At 36.0% G+C, this 24119-nt stretch overlaps 1 protein-coding gene across 1 annotated transcript; it reads left to right on the plus strand.

Annotated features, from left to right (window-relative positions):
* The first annotated feature begins 694 nt into the window (after positions 1-694).
* Positions 695-17538, plus strand: LOC117165311 (uncharacterized). Its single transcript, XM_076626388.1, has 4 exons — positions 695-2378; positions 6667-6813; positions 6897-7108; positions 17329-17538. Exons 1-4 carry the CDS (start codon positions 695-697, stop codon positions 17536-17538), a joined length of 2253 nt encoding a protein of 750 aa, XP_076482503.1.
* The last annotated feature ends 6581 nt before the right edge of the window (positions 17539-24119 follow it).

Raw genomic sequence — 24119 nt, forward strand, 5'->3', positions numbered from 1 at the left:
GATCGGCCCCAACCACCACCGGAGTTTCATTAAACGACGTACTTCATACGGGACCGAAACTACAGGATGATTTATTTCTCATCCTCTTAAGATTTCGATCTCACCAATACGTCATTACAGGCGATGTCGAAAAAATGTATCGCCAATTTCTTGTGCGCCCGGAGGATCGGAAATTTCAACAAATCCTGTGACGCAATGCTGATGGAGAAGTTGACACTTATCAACTCAACACCGTGACATTCGGGCTCTCAGCGGCCCCTTATCTAGCCATCCGCTGCTTCAAGCAACTGGCGGACGACGAGGGGCATCGATATCCACGAGCGGCGACAGTCTTACAGCGAGACTTCTACGTCGACGATGTTCTCACAGGAGTCGATACAAGGGTCGAGGCACAATCATTGAGAACGGAGCTCACAGAACTGCTCAAGCTAGCCGGCTTGAACATTCGGAAATGGGCATCGAACGACCGGGAACTGCTACGAGGACTTCCCGAGACGGACATAAACGATAAGCTGCTACTAGGCGAATCGCAAACCTTCAAGACACTGGGTGTTGTTTGGAATTCCTTCGACGATTCGATCCTATACTCCGTCAAAATCAATAATGCCGACTCTCGAAGAGAACAATCAGCTCCGAAATCGCCAAGATCTACGACCCTCTCGGATTGCTGGCACCAGTAATTGTTCGAGCTAAGATGTTGCTCCAGCGACTCTGGACACTAAAAATTGATTGGGACGAATCCTTACCTGCTGACGTGCACACGGAATGGAGCAAATATTACGCACAGCTGCCATTATTGAATAACGTGGAGTTTCCACGTAAAACGATAATCAATCCCGCAGCGGAAATTGAGTTACACGGGTTCTGTGACGCCAGCGAAAGGGCATATGGAGCATGCGTTTACCTTCGCACTATCACCCTGGATGGTCATGTCTGTACACGTCTCCTCACTGCGAAGTCGAAGGTAGCTCCGCTCAAGTCACTAACCATTCCAAGGCTGGAACTGAGCGGAGCACTCCTTCTCGCGTCACTAGCCAACACGGTCCTCCAAGCCTTAACAATCAACATTGCTCGGACCGTTTATTGGACTGACTCCACAATCGTTCTACATTGGATCAACACATCACCCCACACGCTGAAAACCTTCGTCGCTAACCGTGTGACAGAAATCCAACGGAAGACTCACGCCTCAGATTGGCGCCACACCCCCACTACCGATAACCCGGCAGATCTCATATCTCGAGGCCAACTACCCGAAGACTTCCTGAAAACAACCATTTGGCAACACGGACCAGAGTGGCTTCAACAACCTGAAGAATACTGGCCAGCGTGGAACCCAGTACCGTTGAACGAAACACCGGAGCAGAAAAAGGCAACCTGTCTGTCCGCGACTCCGGCGGACCACAGCATACTGGGGAGATTCTCCTCTTGGCCCAAGCTTATAAGAATTGCCGCTCGGTGCCTTCGATGGAGACAAGCCCGGGATCGAGGCAAACCTCTGACCATGCACGAGTTGACCAATGCACATAACCGATTAATCAAACTATTGCAAGCTTGTTATTTTTCAGACGAAATCCGTGCTCTCCGGACAGATAGAAATTCGGCAGTGAAGGGGAAGCTCCAAAGACTCAATCCATTTCTGGACAAGGACGGGATGCTGCGCGTCGGAGGCCGACTCAGTCATTCACCAATGCCTTTCCACCAGAAGCATCCAATAATTCTACCCAAATCCTCAGTCACCGCGCTCATAATCGAGCATGAACACCTCCTAAATCTCCACTCCGGAACTCAAGCTACCTTGTACGCCCTAAGGAGATCTTATTGGCCTATCGACGGCCGCAGTCAAATTTGGAGCACGCTGAAGAAGTGCGTCCGTTGCTGCAGAGCCAATCCCCCTCCAGTGGATTACATAATGGGCGACCTTCCAGCTGCACGGATCACAGAGTCTCGGCCATTTACCAACGTCGGAATCGACTACTGCGGACCGTTTTACATCAAGGAACGAAGGGATCGCAACCGACGCAACATCAAGGTATACGTAGCAATCTTTGTGTGTCTTGCAGTCAAGGCAGTCCACATCGAGTTGGTCAGCGATCTCACCAGCGAGGCCTTCATTTCCGCTCTGCGAAGATTCATCGCTCGCCGCGGATTCTGTGTGACAATCTACTCCGACAACGGTACCAACTTCGTTGGTGTCAACAACGAATTACGAGAACTCCGAAATCTCCTGCAATCCGACGATCACAAGGCACAGGTCCAGTCCTTTTTAGCCGACCGACGGATCGAATGGCACTTCATCCCTCCCAACTCTCCTCACTTCGGCGGGTTGTGGGAGGCTACAGTGAAGTCTTTCAAACGACATCTCAGACGTGTCGTCGGTAACGAGCTCTTGACCTTCGAAAACCTTAACACTCATCGATTTTCGCATTCCTCCTCCCATCGTTGGCAAATATCGCCCGTCTTTGGGCAAGGCTTGCGAAATCGCACAAGTCGCACACAGAGAATGATATTCATTTCACCTTGATCATATCAGATGACAAAAACAAGAAAGAATCGAAAAGATAAAAGTCACCTCAGCAAGAAGCGAGCCGAACGTTGGTATAAACGATTAATTGCTGCAGAAGTTAAAAGGGAAGAAAAGAGGCGCCGAGAAGAGTTAGAATTAAATCGCGAAGATTCTGCACCGAGTTTTTCGCCCTCGAGTTCACTTATTTCCGAACATTGCGAGACGCATTCCTTCCAATCTGGATCGCCATCGCCTACATCTTACGATAGCGTTTGTCATAAACATATTATGTTAATCGCCCGAACGAGTAAAAATTAGCTTTCGCCATTAATCCTATCGAAACAAATAAATCTTACCCTACTAAACATTTGTAAAACTTATCCGATTACTAGCTCGAGTATTTACTATATCTACATATATATATTTGTCGGGTTTACATTAGAATTAGGGTTAGGGGCGTAAGACGAATCTTCGTTTGGGTTATACGTTGTCGTTATGCAATAGAGAAGACATTGACTAGTGCAAATACGATTATAATAGAACCGGACAAGTAACCGTGGTAGTTAGGTACTCGAGAAACTAATGGCAATGATCCTAGGTTCAATAACGAATCCGCGGTCGACGGGATGATAGATGAACGTACACACAAAATCTAAGTCGAAAAGCCTTCGTTCAGAAAGTAAGGGAAATTGGCGTTGCCGCTAATTGGTCAATCTCCATACCGGTGGTTAGAAAAAGATGCTAGCCGCCCTCGAGGGAAAGTTGCTAGTGGGAGACGCCGCTCGTTGAAAAATATGTCTCCCCTATCTTCCCGTAGTTGGGACAAAGACCGTTTGTCTGTTTGAAGGACTTTAGTTAACTAAATCTTAAGATTTATAACGGGCCCTCGAGCTAGCTGAACATGTATTGCGGAGACGCATCGACATCTGGCAATCGTCTTACTCGAAGAATAGGGTCTGCGTGTGGCGAGCCACGGGACAGAAACCGTTGGAATGTTTACTGTCGCGTGTCGCCACGAATATTTCTTTTAAGGAGAGCTATAGGATTACTCCATACCTTTGTTAGACAAAGCGTTCATCCCTTGGCCGCGGCTACGTTCGGCGACTGACTGTCGCCTCGAGCCCAAGCTCATTATCACAACTCTCGAACAATTACAATCGGATTAAATAACTACAATTGTTTAATTACTGCTATAGTAGACTCTAGGTTACAATGTTGCGGGTTTATCCAAAGTTCCAAAGGCTCCGGTGTTCTTTCATCTCCGACATATACATATACATATATATATATATATATATATATGTATATATATAGGTAACAATCTAAGCAATTCGACATTCAAATAAAAATCCGTTCAACGAGGACAAATATTTATTGTACCCAGCTTTAATCCTCTCCCGTGCCAGTATCCCTGCACATAGCAGGTTAGCCGAAAAGTGGAATTCGTTTGCCAGTTGCATTAAACGTTAGTTAACGCTACCCATTAAACGTAAACTATTGGATAAGCACTTACGAAGTAACAAAACCCCGACAGACGAAGGTACAAGATTTGTTTTCCTACAGCCAAGAAGGTGCTTACAGAGGCACTTCCAGACTGGGAATTCAATCTATTAGTTACTGAAAATACACGACAGACGAAGGTACAAAGATTTGTTTTCCTACAGCCAAGAAGGTGCTTACAGAGGCACTTCCAGACTGGGAATTCAATCTAGTAGTTACCGAAAATACACGACAGACGTAGGTACAAAGATTTGTCTTCCTACAGCCAAGAAGGTACTTACAGAGGCACTTCCAGACTGGGAATTCAATCTAGTTACCAAAGACACTATAGACGAACAATACCCATCACACATTAATACTCTTAACTTGAAGAGAAACAATAATAACAGTAATAATAAAAAAAAATTTTTTTGAAATAGTCCTTAGACTATTTCTGGTGGCAGCAACTACCGTATTAATCAGAAATCTAAATCAATATTTCATACACAATAATATCATTTCAATATTTCCCTTCCGATTAAACTCAATTCAAACAGAAAATAAATTCAATAAAATTAAAATTTAAAATTTGAACGATTTAAACAAATAAGTACATAACAGAGGAGATTTTAAATTTTTGGTGGCAGCGGTGGGATACGCTCCACAGAGGATTAAAGTTGTCACGCTTGTCAATAAAATATATATTTAAGAAACAATGGCGATTGAATTGGAATCGTTGGACGAAGAAATGGTTTTGACATTGTCGGAAAAACTTAAGGCATGGGATGCGAACTTTCGCGATATGAGTGCAAAACTCGTCGAACTACAAAACGGCATGTTCGAACTTAAAACAAAACAGGAACCTAAAACACCCGTATCGCCGCCGACAACACTGTTATGGAAGTGATACATTTACACTGTATATGAGAGTGTGTGTGTAAGGGTCAGAGGGCGTCCAGGTCTTAGTTGAGACAAAAGACTGCCGTTAGAAGACTCTGGATAGTCTGTTTGACAACAAGCGTGCGTGCAAGACGTTCTTCAGAGTGGAATATAGATGTATAGCTGTTGTGTGTGAAATATAGTCAATTATTTGTATTTCCAAATCCTCGAATTTCCTTAACATGGTAGTAGAGCGTGGTTACTAGTTTTGCAAGATATTTAGTGCGTGGTTACGATCTTGCGAGTGAGTTTTCAGTAAAGGGGAAAAAAAAACTTTCAGAGGAAAAAATATACTTCGAGCACGTAGGAACGCTTGAGTAAGAAAAGAAAAAAAGAAGAATCAATTAAAATGGAGAGATCGGAAATCATGATACCTATATTCGATGGTGAGGATTATGGAATGTGGAAGCAAAGAATCACGATGTTTCTTAAGTATAAGGAATGCGAGGTTGTTATAACTAGAATGAAGAACGAAAGAGACGATGAAGACTGGAACAAAAAGGATTTGAAGGCTATAAATATAATTTATAGTGCAATATCGAACAGACAATTGGAGTATGTTAGGGAAGGAAAAACGGCGTATGATATAATAAAAAGGTTCGATGAAATGTACTTGAAAGAGTCGACGGCACTGCAGATCGTATGCAGAAGGAGATTGGAAAACATAAGACTGGAGAACTACAGTGATTCAGCATCATTCTTTAACGATTTCGAAAAATTAATCAATGAATTAAAAAGTGCGGGCGCACAAGTAAGTGAGAGGGAAAAGCTGAATTACATGCTGAATACGTTACCCGAAGAATACAGCTACATAGCGGACATAATAGACGCATTGAAAGAAGAGAATCAAACGGTAGCGTATGTGAAAAATAAAATAGAAAAAGCAGAGAAGAAAAATAAATCCAATCGAGAAGAAAGGCAAACCAACGCCTTTTCTGCAAAAAAGGAAGGATGCTTCAGATGTGGAAGATTAGGACACTTTGCGAGAGAGTGTCAAAATGGCGTCCAAGCGGGAAGCAGTAACGGCTATTGGCATGGGCCAACACATGGTCGAAACAGAGGAAGAGGGAACAAAGGCAATACGAGCAGGGGACGTGGAAACTTTCATCGTCAATCAACAACCGGCACGGGCGAGCATGGAAACTCAAGAGCAGGCACATGGATAGCAACGACGCACGCAGCAAACAGCAGTAAGACGAATGAAATAAGTAAGAACGAAATTGTGTGGCTATTAGATAGCGGTTGTACCGATCACATTATTAACGATGTAAATTATTTTGATAAATCTATCGACCTAAAAGAACCGGCAAATATATATTTAGGCGATAATAGACCGATAAAAGCGACAAAAGTTGGGAATGTTATAAGTTATTTTGAAGCATTCGGAAAACAAAATAAAATAAATATGAGGAAAGTATTTTACGCGAAAGAAATGTCCGCAAATTTGATTAGTTTAGGTAAACTAACAGACAATAAGAATACGGTTATTTTCAAAGGAAATATTGCGAAAGTAATAGATGAGGATAATAAACTTACAGCTGTAGCGTTCAAGGAGAATGGGACATATAAAATAAAAAGTATATTGAAAGGGAAGAAGCACTTAGTAAACAGCGCCGAACGTAGTGGTATGAGTAAAAAAGAAAGATGGCATAGGACGCTTCACCGTCGCGTATGTTTGCTTATTCGGTATCTTTTACTCTTTTTAACGAATAAACTATTTATATGTTCTTTAAATAATTTAGTTTATTCAGTGCAAAAAGAGTTGACAATGATTAAGCAAGAGGAGGGTCAAGTACAGAATAACGAGGAGAGAGATCGAAGTAGAGAACGTGATCGTAACAGGAGAGCGGAACGACAAAGTCGCATAAATTCTACAAGCCGTGATCGTAGTAGGGAACGAAACGATCGCGGTCGAAAAGCTTCAGATCGACGAATCTATGTATCAAACATTCCCTATGATTTCGCTGGCAAGATCTTAAGGATTTATTCAGAACAGAAGTTGGTAAAGTTGCTCATGTCGAACTTTTTACTGACGAAAATGACAAACCAAGAGGTTGTGGTATTGTTGAATTTGAAGATTCAGACTCGGTAAAAATTGCTGTAGAAAAAATGCATCGGTATGATATTAAACGGAGAAAGCTGGTCGTCAAAGAGGACTTTGATGTTAAATGGGACAGCGGTAAGGTATCCAGAAAAGGAAAATATTTGCGAGATTCATGCAAATTATTGTAGATATCCCTCGTACATTTGAGGAGGCGATTTGTTGCAAAAATAATGAAGTTTGGAAACAGGCTATGGATAAGGAAATAGATTATCTCTATAAGAATAAAACTTGGAAATTGGTAGAAAGGGTAAAAGGCAAAGAAGTATTAGATGTAAAATGGGTTTACACGAAAAAATCCGAGGGACTGGTATGAGTGTTTTGATAAGTATGTGACGAGATTAGGTTTTAAGAAGAACAATATAGAGCTGTGCCTATATACTTATGGAGAGGGAGAAAATGTTGTTTATTTGTTAATATATGTAGACGATTTGTTGATTTGTAGTAAAAACAAAGGGAAGATACAAAGTGTAAAAAAATTATTAACTGATAAATTTGAAATGAAAGATTTAGGTGAAGTAAAAGAATATCTTGGAATAAATATAGAGTATGATTATTTAAAAAATGAAATGAGATTAAGCCAAAAGAAATACATAGAATCATTAGCAAACAAATATAAATTACATAATAGCAAATTGTACTGTACACCTATGGAGACCAACTTAAAAATTGGAAAAGCTGAGATAAATAGAGAGGACATTGGATACAAGAATTTAATTGGCGCATTGCTGTATATTAGTGTAAATACCAGACCCGATATAAGTTATAGTGTGAATTATCTGAGTAGATTTCAAGATTGTTGTAACGAGACACATTTTAAATATGCCTTGCGAATATTGAAATATTTGTACCGGACTAGAGATTTAGGGCTACATTATAAAAGAAATGAAAAGTGCGAAATGATAGATTGTTATGTGGACGCTGATTGGACAGGAGATCATATAGATAGGAAATCGACTTCTGGGTATGTAATTAGATTGTATGGAAATGTAATTGGATGGAAGTCTAAAAACAAAGGTGTGTGACAAAAGCCTCGACGTATGCAGAGTATGTAGCTCTATCGGAAGCGGTGAGCGAAGTAATGACTATCAGAGAACTAATGAAAATCTTCGATGTAAATGTAGACGATAACCCTGTAAAAATCTATGAGGATAACTCTGGAGTAATGAGTATAGCAAAATACGGAACTTTTACAAAAAATTCTAAACACATTGAAGTTCATTACCACTACGTTCACGAGTACGTAAAGGAAAATAAGATAAACATAATAAAAGTAAGTACCGAAAAAAACACTGCGGATATTTTTACGAAGGCACTGTGTAGAGAGAAATTTGAAAGGTTTAGATCATGGATAAATGTAAAATAAGAGAAATGTAAATAAAGCGATAAATGTTAAATATTTTGTTAATTCGACAAGTATGTAAATAAAATTAAGTGTACAGTATAAATGTAAGGAGGCGTGTTATGGAAGTGATACATTTACACTGTACATGAGAGTGTGTGTATAAGGGTCAGAGGGCGTCCAGGTCTTAGTTGAGACAAAAGACTGCCGTTAGAAGACTCTGGATAGTCTGTTTGACAACAAGCGTGCGTGCAAGACGTTCTTCAGAGTGGAATATAGATGTATAGCTGTTGTGTGTGAAATATAGTCAATTATTTGTATTTCCAAATCCTCGAATTTCCTTAACAAACACAACAAGAGACGGTCCAGCCGAGTGGACATACCCAGCCAATTAAGCTAAAAGATGCGATCGAATCGGTGCCAGTGTTCGACGGATATCGACCATCGGTATTCCACTTTTTAAGAGCTTGTGAGCGCGCGCGAAATATGATTCCCAGATATCAAGAACCTCAATTAGTAAAATTGTTAGTAAATAAGCTCCGTGGACACGCGTTCCTCGCCATCGAAGACACAGAATTAATGAGTCTAAATGATTTCGGAAATAAATTAAAGGATCTATTCGGCCCAAAGAAATCTCTTAACGAATATAAAGGGGAATTAGGAACGATATTTCAACGACCCGGGGAAGACATATTAAATTATATGGATCGAGTTAGAAATCTTAGATTGGCAATAATGGACGGAGAAAGCGGCGACTACGGCATCATATCCCCCGATATCCAAGATACCATAGATTGGGAAACGAGAGAAGCTTTCGTTAAAGGACTTCCGAACGAAGTATATGTGCGAGTAAAAATAGCAGGGTACCACACTTTAGAAGATGCGTATCGTCAAGCCGTCAAAGCAACAGACGAATAACCGATAGAACGCGACCCCAACGACCGACACCCTCGAACTACTACAGACGCGACAACGTACGTCCTTCGAACACTAACAATAATATCAGGAACAACCGCCAAGATCGAAGATCGGTACCTCCCTCGCAGAATTTTTCGAATACTACAAGACAAAATAGCACGTGTAATTATTGTAGAAAAACCCGGGCATTTAGTGAAAGATTGTTACAAATTTAAAGCCCGAGTAGATGCTGGATTAATCGTACCCTATGCTTCGAGACAATCGGGAAACCAAACACGTCCTTCGGGAGAATGGGGCGAGCCACGAAGGAACGATACGCCGAATCGCCCAAGAGTACAGGCGGCAACCAGGAGACCGGCGCCGACGGCACCAAACAGAACAAGGGCAACCACCCCCGCGAGATCGACTCCACCACCCATAATGAGAGACAGAGCGAACGCAATGCCGACCGTAAGGTCGAACGAACAACCATTAAATACTGTGGGGGAGTCATCCCACAACCAAACGAGGTCACAAACAGAGAATCCGGAATCTCAAGACAAAAGGGAAAGAGTAAAGCACAAGCAACCGGCGAAGGAAAATCACCGAGAGTCGAATTCAGATTCGGAAGGCGACCTCTCCGAATTATTTCAGTAAAATTTAAGGATTCCCCAACGACTCCAACTGCATGAATAGTTTCCCCAGATGTAAAAACTAAGGCGAGCTTATTATTAGACTCTGGATCAGAAATTAATATTATCAAAAAACCCGCTTTATCCGATTCAGCCATCATCGACGAAAAGGAATCAATCGAAGTGCGAGGAATTACGGCTACGAGCCTGGTCTCCCTAGGGCAGACGGTAATACAGGTTGCGGGCCATCCGGTTATTTTTCATGTAGTTGATGATTCATTGCTAATCGATCAAGACGGAATCCTAGGATCCGAATTTTTTGCGGGTTGTAAAGCTCGTTTAGATTATGAGGAAAAACATATCAAATGGGGAAATATTTATATTCCCTTCGATACTAAAGAAAAAATAATTATACCGAAGCGAAGTTCAGTTACGTGTTTAATTAATATCGCAAATCCAGAGATAAAAGAGGGATTTATTCCCAGAATCGAGCCGATCAAAGGAATTTATTTTGGTAATGCAGTTGTGAGGAATCATAAAGGAAAAGGTTACATAAGAATAATAAATACTACTTCAAGAAATTACGAATTTACAACCCCAACAATGGTAATTAAGGAATTCGAAAACTCCTGCCCGCTTCCTAGGACAGCGTGTAATACAGTTTTAAAATCGAAGGAAGGTAGATACGATAAAATAATTGAGTTACTACGACTCGAACACTTGAACGAAGAAGAAAAGGAAAATGTTAAAAAGTTGATTCGTAATAATCAAGATAGGTTTCATATTTCAGGAGATACATTGGAAGCAACTGAAGTTTTGGAGCATAGAATAATTACAACGGATAATGTACCAATTAGTACTAAACAGTATCAATATCCACCAGTACATTGAGAAGAGATAAATCGACAAATTCAAGAATTACTAGATACGGACGTAGTGGAACCATCAATATCTCCATATAGCTCCCCGTTATGGATTGTACCCCAAAAAAACCCGGTTCACAAGGAAATAAACGCTGGAGATTAGTTATCGATTATAGAAAGTTGAACGATAAAACGATCGGCGATGCTTTCCCACTACCCAACATTACAGAAATATTGGATCAATTAGGAAGTGCAAAATATTTTTCCACGTTTGACTTAGCATCGGGCTTTCACCAGATCCGTATGTCACAAGAAGATGCCCACAAAACTGCATTTTCGACACCGTACGGACATTTTCAATTCAAAAGAATGCCCTTTGGATTAAAAAATGCCCCAACAACATTGCAACGTTTGATGAACTCAGTGTTATCTGGTCTGCAAGGAATAGAACTATTCGTCTATCTGGATGACATAGTGATTTATTCGAGGTCTCTTCAAGAACACGAAATTAAATTTAATAAGTTAATGGAAAGACTGAGGAATGCTAAATTACGATTACAGCCTGATAAGTGCGAATTTTCACGACACGAGGTGAATTATCTAGGACATATAATTAGTGAGGATGGCGTGAAACCCGACCCAAAGAAAATCGAAGCCGTATCAAAATTTCCACGACCAAAAAGGGTGAAAAATATCAAACAATTTCTGGGACTAGCAGGATACTACAGAAGATTTATACCCGATTTCTCCAAGGTCGCAAAACCATTGACACAACTATTAAAGAAAGACACTCCCTTTAAATGGACAGAAAATCAAGAAAATGCATTCGATAATTTAAAGACAGCGCTAATGACAAAACCCATTCTACAATATCCAGACTTTTCTAAACCTTTTAACCTTACTACAGACGCATCAGCGGTGTATAAGCGGTGCAATAAGCGGTGTACTGAGTCAAGGGCCAATCGGAAAGGACTTACCGATTGCATATGCCTCAAGACTATTAAATTCCGCCGAACAAAACTACTCTGCCATAGAAAAAGAGTGTCTGGCAATTGTTTACAGCGCAATGCACTTCCGACCGTATCTTTACGGAAGAAAGTTTACTATCGTAACCGATCATGAACCTTTAGTGTGGATGCATTCTATCAAGGACCCTACTTCGAGAATTTGGAAATGGAAATTAAAGTTATCGGACTTTGAATTTGATATTGCATACAAAGAAGGCAGGGCGAACGCAAACGCAGACGCATTATCTAGGAATCCTCCGGAAGTTTGTCTACCAATCAGAAAGAGAGAGGAAGTCTCACCGATTCGCTATCCTGTCTCAAAAAGATTCGAAATAGGTACGTCAACGGAAGACTTTGCCATATTCGAAGCTAAACCACGCATCTTGCCTCAATCCACTGATCCTACAAAACAAGGAAAAGTTTTTACTCCAAAGCATCTTACAATCAAAGAAACGCCCATAAAATATTTTGACCAAGCAATAACAGAAATCGATGTAAATACAGATAGAGGAATAACCAATCGAGAAAAAGAAGACACTGAAGACAACAAGCAAAGAAGAGCCCTCCACTGTAATTCCAGAACTAATTCAACAACGAGAAAAGGACACGAGACCTACGATAATGGCGGAACTAAAAATTTCAGAAATCCGAGACTCAATTACGAGAGTAAATGACCATAAAGTAATATTCATAGATGTACATGGCAATCCGATAGATAAAGGAGCCTTAAAAATGAAGGAGACGGGGAAATTGCCTCGTTATGAAGATTTAATGTTGGAAAAAGCAAGATTGAATTACGATTTCGGGAAATACATCGTATCCCTACCGATAAAGGTAAATAGAAATATTCCAATAACGCCAGAAAATTTATTAAACTCGCTAAGATCTCTACTAGATGTAGTAAATGAAAAACAGGTAACTTCCTTTAGCATTAGCAAAGGAAACTTGGAGGAAATACCCTGGCGATATACAATCAGAAAATTAAAGGAAATATTTATGGAAAAAACCTTAACCATCACCATTTGCACTGGGGAAGTAATTACCCCGCCTGTGGAAGCGCGGAACAACATAATACGAGAAAAACATGAATCAAGTGTAGCAGGACACAAAGGAATAACAAAAACTTATCAAAGAATACGACTACTATTGGGAAAACATGAAAAAGGAAATTCAAGATTACGTAAGAACATGTAAGGAATGTCAATTGAAGAAACTCACAAGAATAAAAGCAAAGCAACCAATGGTACTTACAGACACACCAGGTAAAGCGTTCGACAAGATTAGTATGGATATTGTAGGTCCATTACCAAAAACTCAAAAGGGAAATGAATATATATTAACTATCCAAGATTTATTAACAAAATACTCAATCGGGATTCCAATAGGAGGAATCTCTTCAGCCGAGATAGCGGACGCTTTTGTAAAGCGATTTATTTGTCGTTTCGGGTCACCGAGAGCTATTCTCACTGATCAAGGAACGAAGTTTACATCCTCACTAATGAAGAAAGTAGCAACCACAACCGCCCTCACCATGCAAATTTGATCAGTACGATGTATTATATGAAGGAATTGCTACAAAGATCCAGGAAATAAGAACCAACAGGGAACCAATACAACCAGTTTACGCACTAACAACGCAGGAAGTAACATTTGCACTGACTAAAACTGGAGAACAGCCACTGTGTGGATATACCCTACTATCCACTGAACACCCCAAATTGTTCCTGTTAGAAACAACAAGAGGAAATACGTTCATCTCTAAAAGCAAGACAGCAGTCGAAAATCTGGATATATTCGCATATGTCAACTCAAAATTCATTTACGTAGAGAAACATATTAAACGACAAATGACATTATACCATAATATACTGACACAAAGATGCACCACACAGAAGAAACTAATAGAGAATGCTTTAAGCTTAGCAATCTTACTGCCCGACGAATTTGCATACACCATAACCAAAACCCCAGGACACATGGCTCTGATCGCAGGAGAAGCGGTCCGTATAGTCAAATGCATTCCGGTACAAGTAAAGATACGACATACAACAGAATGCTACTCGGAGCTACCCGTTTGACAAGGGAATCGCACCGCATTTCTAACGCCAAAAACACACATCCTAACGCAACACGGAAACCATAGAGAATGTAGCGCAGTACTACCTACGCTATACAATATCGGCGGACTCTGGCACAAATTCGTACCAAAACCCATGGAAACAATCGCACCACAGGAACTCCGCCCGGACGTGCGCCAAACGTGGCGATATTCAGCACCATCGTCATTGGCCACGAGCGGAATATATACCCAAAAGGACCTGGACGCACTACGGGACCACGTCATGTTCCCGGCAGAAAAAACTACACTCTTGAACACACTGGCCAGAAGAGCGACAGGAAAAACAATCGTCCCTGGAACAGTAAACATCCTGGGAATGATGGACGAAAACACATTAACGACAATAGCGAAAAATATCGTATCAAGCTTATGGATTGGAACTGTCAGTGCAGCAATATTTGGAATACTCGTAATATTTAAACTAATTAAGACGATAATAGATATAGCCATACACGGATACCAGCTACGCGAAACTTGCGGATGTGGAATCGCCCTATTAGGAGCAATATGCGGCTCAGTCATCCACCTGCCAATATACCTCAAAAGAAGACAAAATATCGATGATAAAACAGCACAACCTCAAGGGATATCGATAACACCGGTAGTTACTCAACAACCAACGACATCTACATCCGCCTTGAGCGAACTCAGAGACACCATCAATCAAATTTCCTCTGGAAATTTCAACTCCAAGGGCGGGGGTGTCACGTCCCGCGCTCCGCACGTGCCGTAACAAGAAAAAGAAAACCACTCTATACAAAACGCGCGAATAAGGATTTAAATGCACAAACGAACACACGGCACTACGAAACGAAATGAAGGGTTAACAAATGAGGGCGACTAATAGATCCAACCAATAAACAAAATACATATACAAAGAACTCTAAATAAACCTACCAATAACCGACTTGCAATTTGAAAACCTATGGTTCAATATAATATAAACCCAACCAGTATAAAATAAAATAAATAGAATCAACTAATGGATTGAACGAGTCACGAACCAAACAAACAAACCAGGAAATAAGAATAACTACAAAAAGGGAAATAATTGAAACGCCAGGAATATATGTATATATATGTCGGGTTTACATTAGAATTAGGGTTAGGGGCGTGAAACGAGTCTTCGTTTGGGTTACACGTTGTCGTTATGCAATAGAGAAGACATTGACTAGTGCAAATACGATTATTATAGGACCGGACAAGTAACCGTGGTAGTTAGGTACTCGAGAAACTAACGACAATGATCCTAGGTTCAATAACGAATCCGCGGTCGACGGGATGATAGATGAACGTACTCACAAAGTCTAAGTCGGGTGCGTAATGTTCCCTGGTCGTAAGGGGTTACTCTTTTTCATCGATGAGATCGCGAGCGGGAATACCTTTCCCGTCCCGATGATGCCACAGAGGAAAACTATAATGGGGTGTGTCTAAGGACACGAGATCATCGGATTCGTCGAGAAAAGCCTTCGTTCAGAAAGTAAGGGAAATTGGCGTTGCTGCTAATTGGTCAATCTCCATATCGGTGGTTAGAAAAAGATGCTAGCCGCCCTCGAGGGAAAGTTGCTAGTGGGAGACGCCGCTCGTTGAAAAATAGGTCTCACCTATTTTCCCGTAGTTGGGACAAAGACTGTTTGTCTGTTTGAAGGACTTTAGTTGACTAAATCTTAAGATTTATAACGGGCCCTCGAGCTAGCTGAACATGTACTGCGGAGACGCATCGACATTTGGCAATCATCTTACTCGAAGAATAGGGTCTGCGTGTGGCGAGCTACGGGACAGAGACCGTTGGAATGTTTACTGTCGAGTGTTACAACTATTTCCTTCTTAAGGAGAGCTATAAAATTATTCCATGCCTTTGTTAGACAAAGCGTTCATCCCGTGACCGCGTCTACGTTCGGCGACTGGCTGTCGCCTCGAGCCCAAGCTCATTATCACAACTCTCGAACAATTACAATCGGATTGAATAACTACAATTGTTTAATTACAGCTATAGTAGACTCTAGGTTACAATGTTGCGGGATTAACCAAAATTCCAAAGACTCCGGTGTTCTTTCATCTCCGACATATATATGTCGGGTTTACATTAGAATTAGGGTTAGGGGCGTGAAGCGAATCTTCGTTTGGATTACACGTCGTCGTTATGCAATAGAGAAGACATTGGCTAGTGCAAATACGATTACCATAGAACCGGACAAGTAACCGTGGTAATTAGATACTCGAGAAACTAATGACAATGATCCTAGGTTCAATAACGAATCCGCGGACAACGGGACGGTAGTCGTACGCACTCGCAAAAATCTAAATCGGATTCTGTGTTAATATTCGCTGACCGTAAGGAGTTAATCCTTTTTGTCGATGAGACCGCAAGAGAGAATGACTTTCCGTCCCGGTGATACCCCAGAGGAAAACTATGACGGGGTGTGTCTAAGGACACGAGATCATCGGATTCGTCGGGGACATCCTACGTTCGGAAAGTAAGGGAAATTGACGTTGCTGCTAATTGGCCAATCTCCATATCGGTAGTTAGAAAAGGATGCTAGCCGCCCTTGAGGGAGGGTTGCTAGTGGGAGACGTCGTTCGTGGAAAAATAGGTCTCTCCTGTCTTCCCGTAACTGGGACAAAGACTGTGTATCTGTTGAAGGATTTTAGGTAACTAGATATTAGTGTTTATGACGGTCCTCGAGCTAGCCGATCACGTGCTGCGGAGACGCGTCGGCATCTGGTAAATATCCTGCCCTGAGAATAGGATCTGCATGTGGCGAGCTACGGGACAGAAACCGTTGGAATGTTTACTGCCACGTGTTGCTACAAATCTTTCTTTTAAGGAGAGCTATAGGATTACTCAATGCCTTTGTTAGATGGAGAGTTCGTCCCGTTGACCGCGGCTACGTTCGGCGACTAATTGTCGCCTTGAGCCCAAGCTCATTGTCACAAGTCTCAAACAAATACAATTGGGTAGAATGACGGCAAATCGTTTAGTTACAACTGTAGATTTTAATTACAATGTTTTTATGGATTTTCCCGAGGTTTCAGAGGGAAGGCACCGGTGTCCTCTTATCTCCGACATATATATATGTGCGTGTAAATATGACGGCTTATTTTATGAGTCACTTGCATTATCAATGGAAGTGAGTGTTATAGATATCGCCTACTTTACAACATGCGTGTATATATATTGGTAAATATAAGTGAAAATTATATGTATAGTTATGAATGTTGTTTGTTTTACAGGCGGATAGCATAAGTATTCGCCTTTGTGCGTAGCGTACAAGTACTTTATAGTGCTACGGTGCGGGTTACTATTCCTTGAACTAAGAAGCCTCTTTCAAGGTGAGTTAGATTATTGTAAACGATCATGCATTGAAGGCATGATATAGCGGGTTGTAGGTCCGCTATGTTTATATCACACATACGACAGTGTGATATTTGTGTTCTTGCAGGTATTTCGCATAAGAAATGACTGGGCGGGTCGTCACATAGGTCCTGGTCGTCTGGATCTAGGTTGTCGAAACAGTCTTGACAAAGAAAATGGTTATCAAAATGGTAGACGGTGCGTATCAACTGAACACAGAGGCAAGACCGAACCTCCTCCGTCTCCTCCAGATCGAATGCGAGCACGGGTACGTCTCGGTTTTCTATGTCAGAGTTGATGAGTTCGCCACCCGTTCTGTACATACATACAAAAACAGTTAATATTTTTTTTTTAATATATATATATGTTTCGTTTGGACCTGTTCCTTGTACGAATACTGTATCCCTGTATATAATATAATATATATAATATGTTATGATTATGTTAGTTGTTATTTATTATATATATATTTTCCTTATCTCTCTCTCTCTCTTCCCCCTTTTTTTCTTCTTCTTTTATTATTATTATTATTATTATTATTATTATTATTATTATTATTATTATTATTATTATTATTATTATTATTATTATTATTATTATTATTATTATTATTATTATTATTATTATTATTATTATTATTATTATTATTATTATTATTATTATTATTATTATTATTATTATTATTATTATTATTATTATTATTATTATTATTATTATTATTATTATTATTATTATTATTATTATTATTATTATTATTATTATTATTATTATTATTATTATTATTATTATTATTATTATTATTATTATTATTATTATTATTATTATTATTATTATTATTATTATTATTATTATTATTATTATTATTATTATTATTATTATTATTATTATTATTATTATTATTATTATTATTATTATTATTATTATTATTATTATTATTATTATTATTATTATTATTATTATTATTATTATTATTATTATTATTATTATTATTATTATTATTATTATTATTATTATTATTATTATTATTATTATTATTATTATTATTATTATTATTATTATTATTATTATTATTATTATTATTATTATTATTATTATTATTATTATTATTATTATTATTATTATTATTATTATTATTATTATTATTATTATTATTATTATTATTATTATTATTATTATTATTATTATTATTATTATTATTATTATTATTATTATTATTATTATTATTATTATTATTATTATTATTATTATTATTATTATTATTATTATTATTATTATTATTATTATTATTATTATTATTATTATTATTATTATTATTATTATTATTATTATTATTATTATTATTATTATTATTATTATTATTATTATTATTATTATTATTATTATTATTATTATTATTATTATTATTATTATTATTATTATTATTATTATTATTATTATTATTATTATTATTATTATTATTATTATTATTATTATTATTATTATTATTATTATTATTATTATTATTATTATTATTATTATTATTATTATTATTATTATTATTATTATTATTATTATTATTATTATTATTATTATTATTATTATTATTATTATTATTATTATTATTATTATTATTATTATTATTATTATTATTATTATTATTATTATTATTATTATTATTATTATTATTATTATTATTATTATTATTATTATTATTATTATTATTATTATTATTATTATTATTATTATTATTATTATTATTATTATTATTATTATTATTATTATTATTATTATTATTATTATTATTATTATTATTATTATTATTATTATTATTATTATTATTATTATTATTATTATTATTATTATTATTATTATTATTATTATTATTATTATTATTATTATTATTATTATTATTATTATTATTATTATTATTATTATTATTATTATTATTATTATTATTATTATTATTATTATTATTATTATTATTATTATTATTATTATTATTATTATTATTATTATTATTATTATTATTATTATTATTATTATTATTATTATTATTATTATTATTATTATTATTATTATTATTATTATTATTATTATTATTATTATTATTATTATTATTATTATTATTATTATTATTATTATTATTATTATTATTATTATTATTATTATTATTATTATTATTATTATTATTATTATTATTATTATTATTATTATTATTATTATTATTATTATTATTATTATTATTATTATTATTATTATTATTATTATTATTATTATTATTATTATTATTATTATTATTATTATTATTATTATTATTATTATTATTATTATTATTATTATTATTATTATTATTATTATTATTATTATTATTATTATTATTATTATTATTATTATTATTATTATTATTATTATTATTATTATTATTATTATTATTATTATTATTATTATTATTATTATTATTATTATTATTATTATTATTATTATTATTATTATTATTATTATTATTATTATTATTATTATTATTATTATTATTATTATTATTATTATTATTATTATTATTATTATTATTATTATTATTATTATTATTATTATTATTATTATTATTATTATTATTATTATTATTATTATTATTATTATTATTATTATTATTATTATTATTATTATTATTATTATTATTATTATTATTATTATTATTATTATTATTATTATTATTATTATTATTATTATTATTATTATTATTATTATTATTATTATTATTATTATTATTATTATTATTATTATTATTATTATTATTATTATTATTATTATTATTATTAGTCCCTAACATTGCTATTATAATGCTGTATTACATTGTATTGGCTATTATTCGTGTTGAGGTGCGTATGTGTGGGGTGCGCACGACGGATTTTTCAACATGGTCGCTCGCGTGTATCTTTGGTATGGTGTTGGTTTAATGTCAACAGTAGTGTGTTGTTGAAATAGCTAATTATTTGTTAATCATTATGATTTTATTTAGTAGTGTTTTTGTAATATTGTTTTGTGTTTCATGATATTGTGTGTGTAGATACCGTGTGCTACTTTAATGCAATAGCATAGATTATAGTGTTATCGAATTTTAATAAAGTCATTTCATTGTTTTGATTATACGTGATTTGCATTTATATAAGTCTCCTTTAATTTAGCTAATGCTTTGTATATTGTGTTACCAGTCACTTTCGTGTAGCATAACTTTATTCCTTTGTACCGAGTTCAGTCATGTTTTGTTATTAATATTTAGTTAGTCTATCTTGATTAATTTCTAACCTATTTCTGTGTTTATGGACTTTTCTTATTCTTTTCTATTAATTTATTATTGCTTGTACTATTTGTTATTATTTTATGTATAATATGAATTAGTTCCCTTATTAGTGATTAAAATTTATTTATTAGATTAACATTGTCTGTGATTCTTCAGATTCTACTCTTTCGATGCTGCGTCACTTACCTGGATCATTCCCACATCATCCGATTCTTCGATATACCTTGGATACTTACTACGGTTGCCTTCAATCATCTTATATCTGTGACCATAAAGGTACTGTTTAATTTATTCAATTTAATATGTGTATAATGCATTGTATGAGCGACCGCTATTGTGCATTACAAAATCTGTTTCTATAAATAATATAACAATACTACGTAGGTTAATACAGTATACTATCCTTTTATTCTGGTTATATTTATTATTAACTCTCAATTAATCTATCTTAATTATTTCCTAACCATTTTCTATACTTATCAGCTATTTTATTTCTTCTTACTAATCTGCGAAATTCATGCATGTACACTTCCTTGTATGGTGATTGATTGTTCACGAGGTAAGTTGCACTTTCACTGTTTTAATTATTCGTTGAACCAACACGTTTTATATTCAAACAGTAATTGGAGCACTCGTAATAATCTTCCTTTTCTTTTAGGTTTTTGCTACCTGTGTTATTCGACGAACAGTGTCATGCTTCCACAGTATCGTTATAACATTTAGTAATGTTGTATTTTGCATTAAGACAATTGGAGTTAATTCGTTCATTTATTTTCAACTGGCTGTCGTACATTGTGTTCTGCAAACAGGGATCCATAACCTATTTCGCACGTAAACCTTCTTGTATGATGATTACTTGTTCACAAGGTAACTTTTGCTTTCACCCTTTTAATTATTCATTGAATCAACACGTTTTATATTCAAACAATAATTGGAGCACACATAATAATTTTCCCCCCCTTTTTTTTTTTAGGTTTCCGCTATCTGTATTATTTGACGAACAGTGTCACACTTCCTTTTGATTCAACCACAATATTGTTATAACATTTAGTAATATTGTATTTTGCACTGAGACAATTGAAACTAATTTATTCACTTATTTCAGGTGGCTGTCATACATTACGTTCCACAAACAGGGATCCATAACCTATATTTGCACATACACTTCCTTGTATGTTGATTACTTGTTCACAAGGTAACTTTCACTTTCACTAGTTAATTATTCATTGAGTTAACACGTTTTATATTTAAACAATAATTGAAGCACACATAATAATTTACTCTTTTTCCTTTTAGGTTTTCGTTATCTGTATTATTCGACGAACACACACTACTGCACTACGTTGCCCACTGAAATCATTTTATTTATTGTTTATTTCGATTATGCGCTAGTTTTAACTTGTTTAAGTGCACTGTTCGCGGAATCCCTTTTACTTCAATCTTGATGTTTTGGTTCTGCAAGATTTCTAGCACTTTATGTGGTCCACTATACTGATCGGAGAATTTTCCTTTATTAGGTTCTTTTCGCAGATATATCGAATCTCCTACTTTAAAATTTTGAGGGTTGATTCGTCGGTCGTGATATTCTTTTGATCTTAGTTTGAATTTTATCAAATTTTCTCTTGCCATTTGTTGTACGGTATTAATTTTATCGAACAGATCTCCGAGATATTCTGCGTATGTTGGTTCCATGTTCTCTTCGATTATTACTTCACCAGTAGGTTCTCTGGGTAGATGTTCAAAAACTAATTCGTGCGGGAAGAATTTCGTTCCTTCGTGTACAAAGGTATTATAGGAAAACATAGCTAATTCCACCCATTCGTCCCAATTTCTGGAATTTTCAGTGTATAATTTGAGATATTCAATCAGTACGTGGTGAGATCTTTCGATTGAACCGTTACTTTGTGGATGATATGCCGTCGTGGTATATTGTTTGACGCGGAATCGTTTTGCTACTTTCTTCATTAGTCAGAATGTAAAGTCCGTTCCTTGATCAGTGAGAATAGCTCTCGGTGACCCGAAACGACAAATAAATCGCTTTACAAAAGCGTCCGCTATCTCGGCTGAAGAGATTCCTCCTATTGGAATCCCGATTGAGTATTTTGTTAATAAATCTTGGATAGTTAATATATATTCATTTCCCTTTTGAGTTTTTGGTAATGGACCTACAATATCCATACTAATCTTGTCGAACGCTTTACCTGGTGTGTCTGTAAGTACCATTGGTTGCTTTGCTTTTATTCTTGTGAGTTTCTTCAATTGACATTCCTTACATGTTCTTACGTAATCTTGAATTTCCTTTTTCATGTTTTCCCAATAGTAGTCGTATTCTTTGATAAGTTTTTGTTATTCCTTTGTGTCCTGCTACACTTGATTCATGTTTTTCTCGTATTATGTTGTTCCGCGCTTCCACAGGCGGGGTAATTACTTCCCCAGTGCAAATGGTGATGGTTAAGGTTTTTTCCATAAATATTTCCTTTAATTTTCTGATTGTATATCGCCAGGGTATTTCCTCCAAGTTTCCTTTGCTAATGCTAAAGGAAGTTACCTGTTTTTCATTTACTACATCTAGTAGAGATCTTAGCGAATTTAATAAATTTTCTGGCGTTATTGGAATATTTCTATTTTCCTTTATCGGTAGGGATACGATGTATTTCCCGAAATCGTAATTCAATCTTGCTTTTTCCAACATTAAATCTTCATAACGAGGCAATTTCCCCGTCTCCTTGATTTCTAAGGCTCCTTTATCGGATTGCCATGTACATCTATGAATATTACTTTATGGTCATTTACTCTCGTAATTGAGTCTCGGGTTTCTGAAATTTTTAGTTCCGCAATTATCGTAGGTCTCGTGTCCTTTTCTCGTTGTTGAATTAGTTCTGGAATTACAGTGGAGGGCTCTTCTTCGCTTGTTGTATCCGTGTCTTCTTTTTCTCGATTGGTTATTCCTCTATTTGTGCTTACATCGAGCTCTGCGAATGCTTGGTCAAAATATTTTATGGGGGTTTCTTATATTGTAAGATGTTTTCGGGTAAAAACCTTTCCTTGATTTTTAGAATCACTGGATTGAGACCAGGCGCGTGGTTTAGCTTCGAATACGGGAGAGTCCTCGGTTGTCGTATCCAGTGTCACGTCCCGCGCTCCGCACGTGCCGTAACAAGAAAAAGAAAACCACTCTATACAAAACGCGCGAATAAGGATTTAAATGCACAAACGAACACACGGCACTACGAAACGAAATGAAGGATTAACAAATGAGGGCGACTAATAGATCCAACCAATAAACAAAATACATATACACACAACTCTAAATAAACCTACCAATAACCGACTTGCAATTTGAAAACCTATGGTTCAATATAATATAAACCCAACCAGTATAAAATAAAATAAATAGAATCAACTAATGGATTGAACGAGTCACGAACCAAACAAATAAACCAGGAAATAAAAATAACTACAAAAATGGAAATAGTTGAAAGGCTAGGAATATATGTATATGTCGGAGATGAAAGAACACCGGAGCCTTTGGAATTTTGGATAATCCCGCAACATTGTAACCTAGAGTCTACTATAGCTGTAATTGAACAATTGTAGTTATT

This window comes from Bombus vancouverensis, chromosome 18 (assembly GCF_051014615.1).
Source record: "Bombus vancouverensis nearcticus chromosome 18, iyBomVanc1_principal, whole genome shotgun sequence".
In the NCBI taxonomy this organism is placed as follows: domain Eukaryota; kingdom Metazoa; phylum Arthropoda; class Insecta; order Hymenoptera; family Apidae; genus Bombus; species Bombus vancouverensis.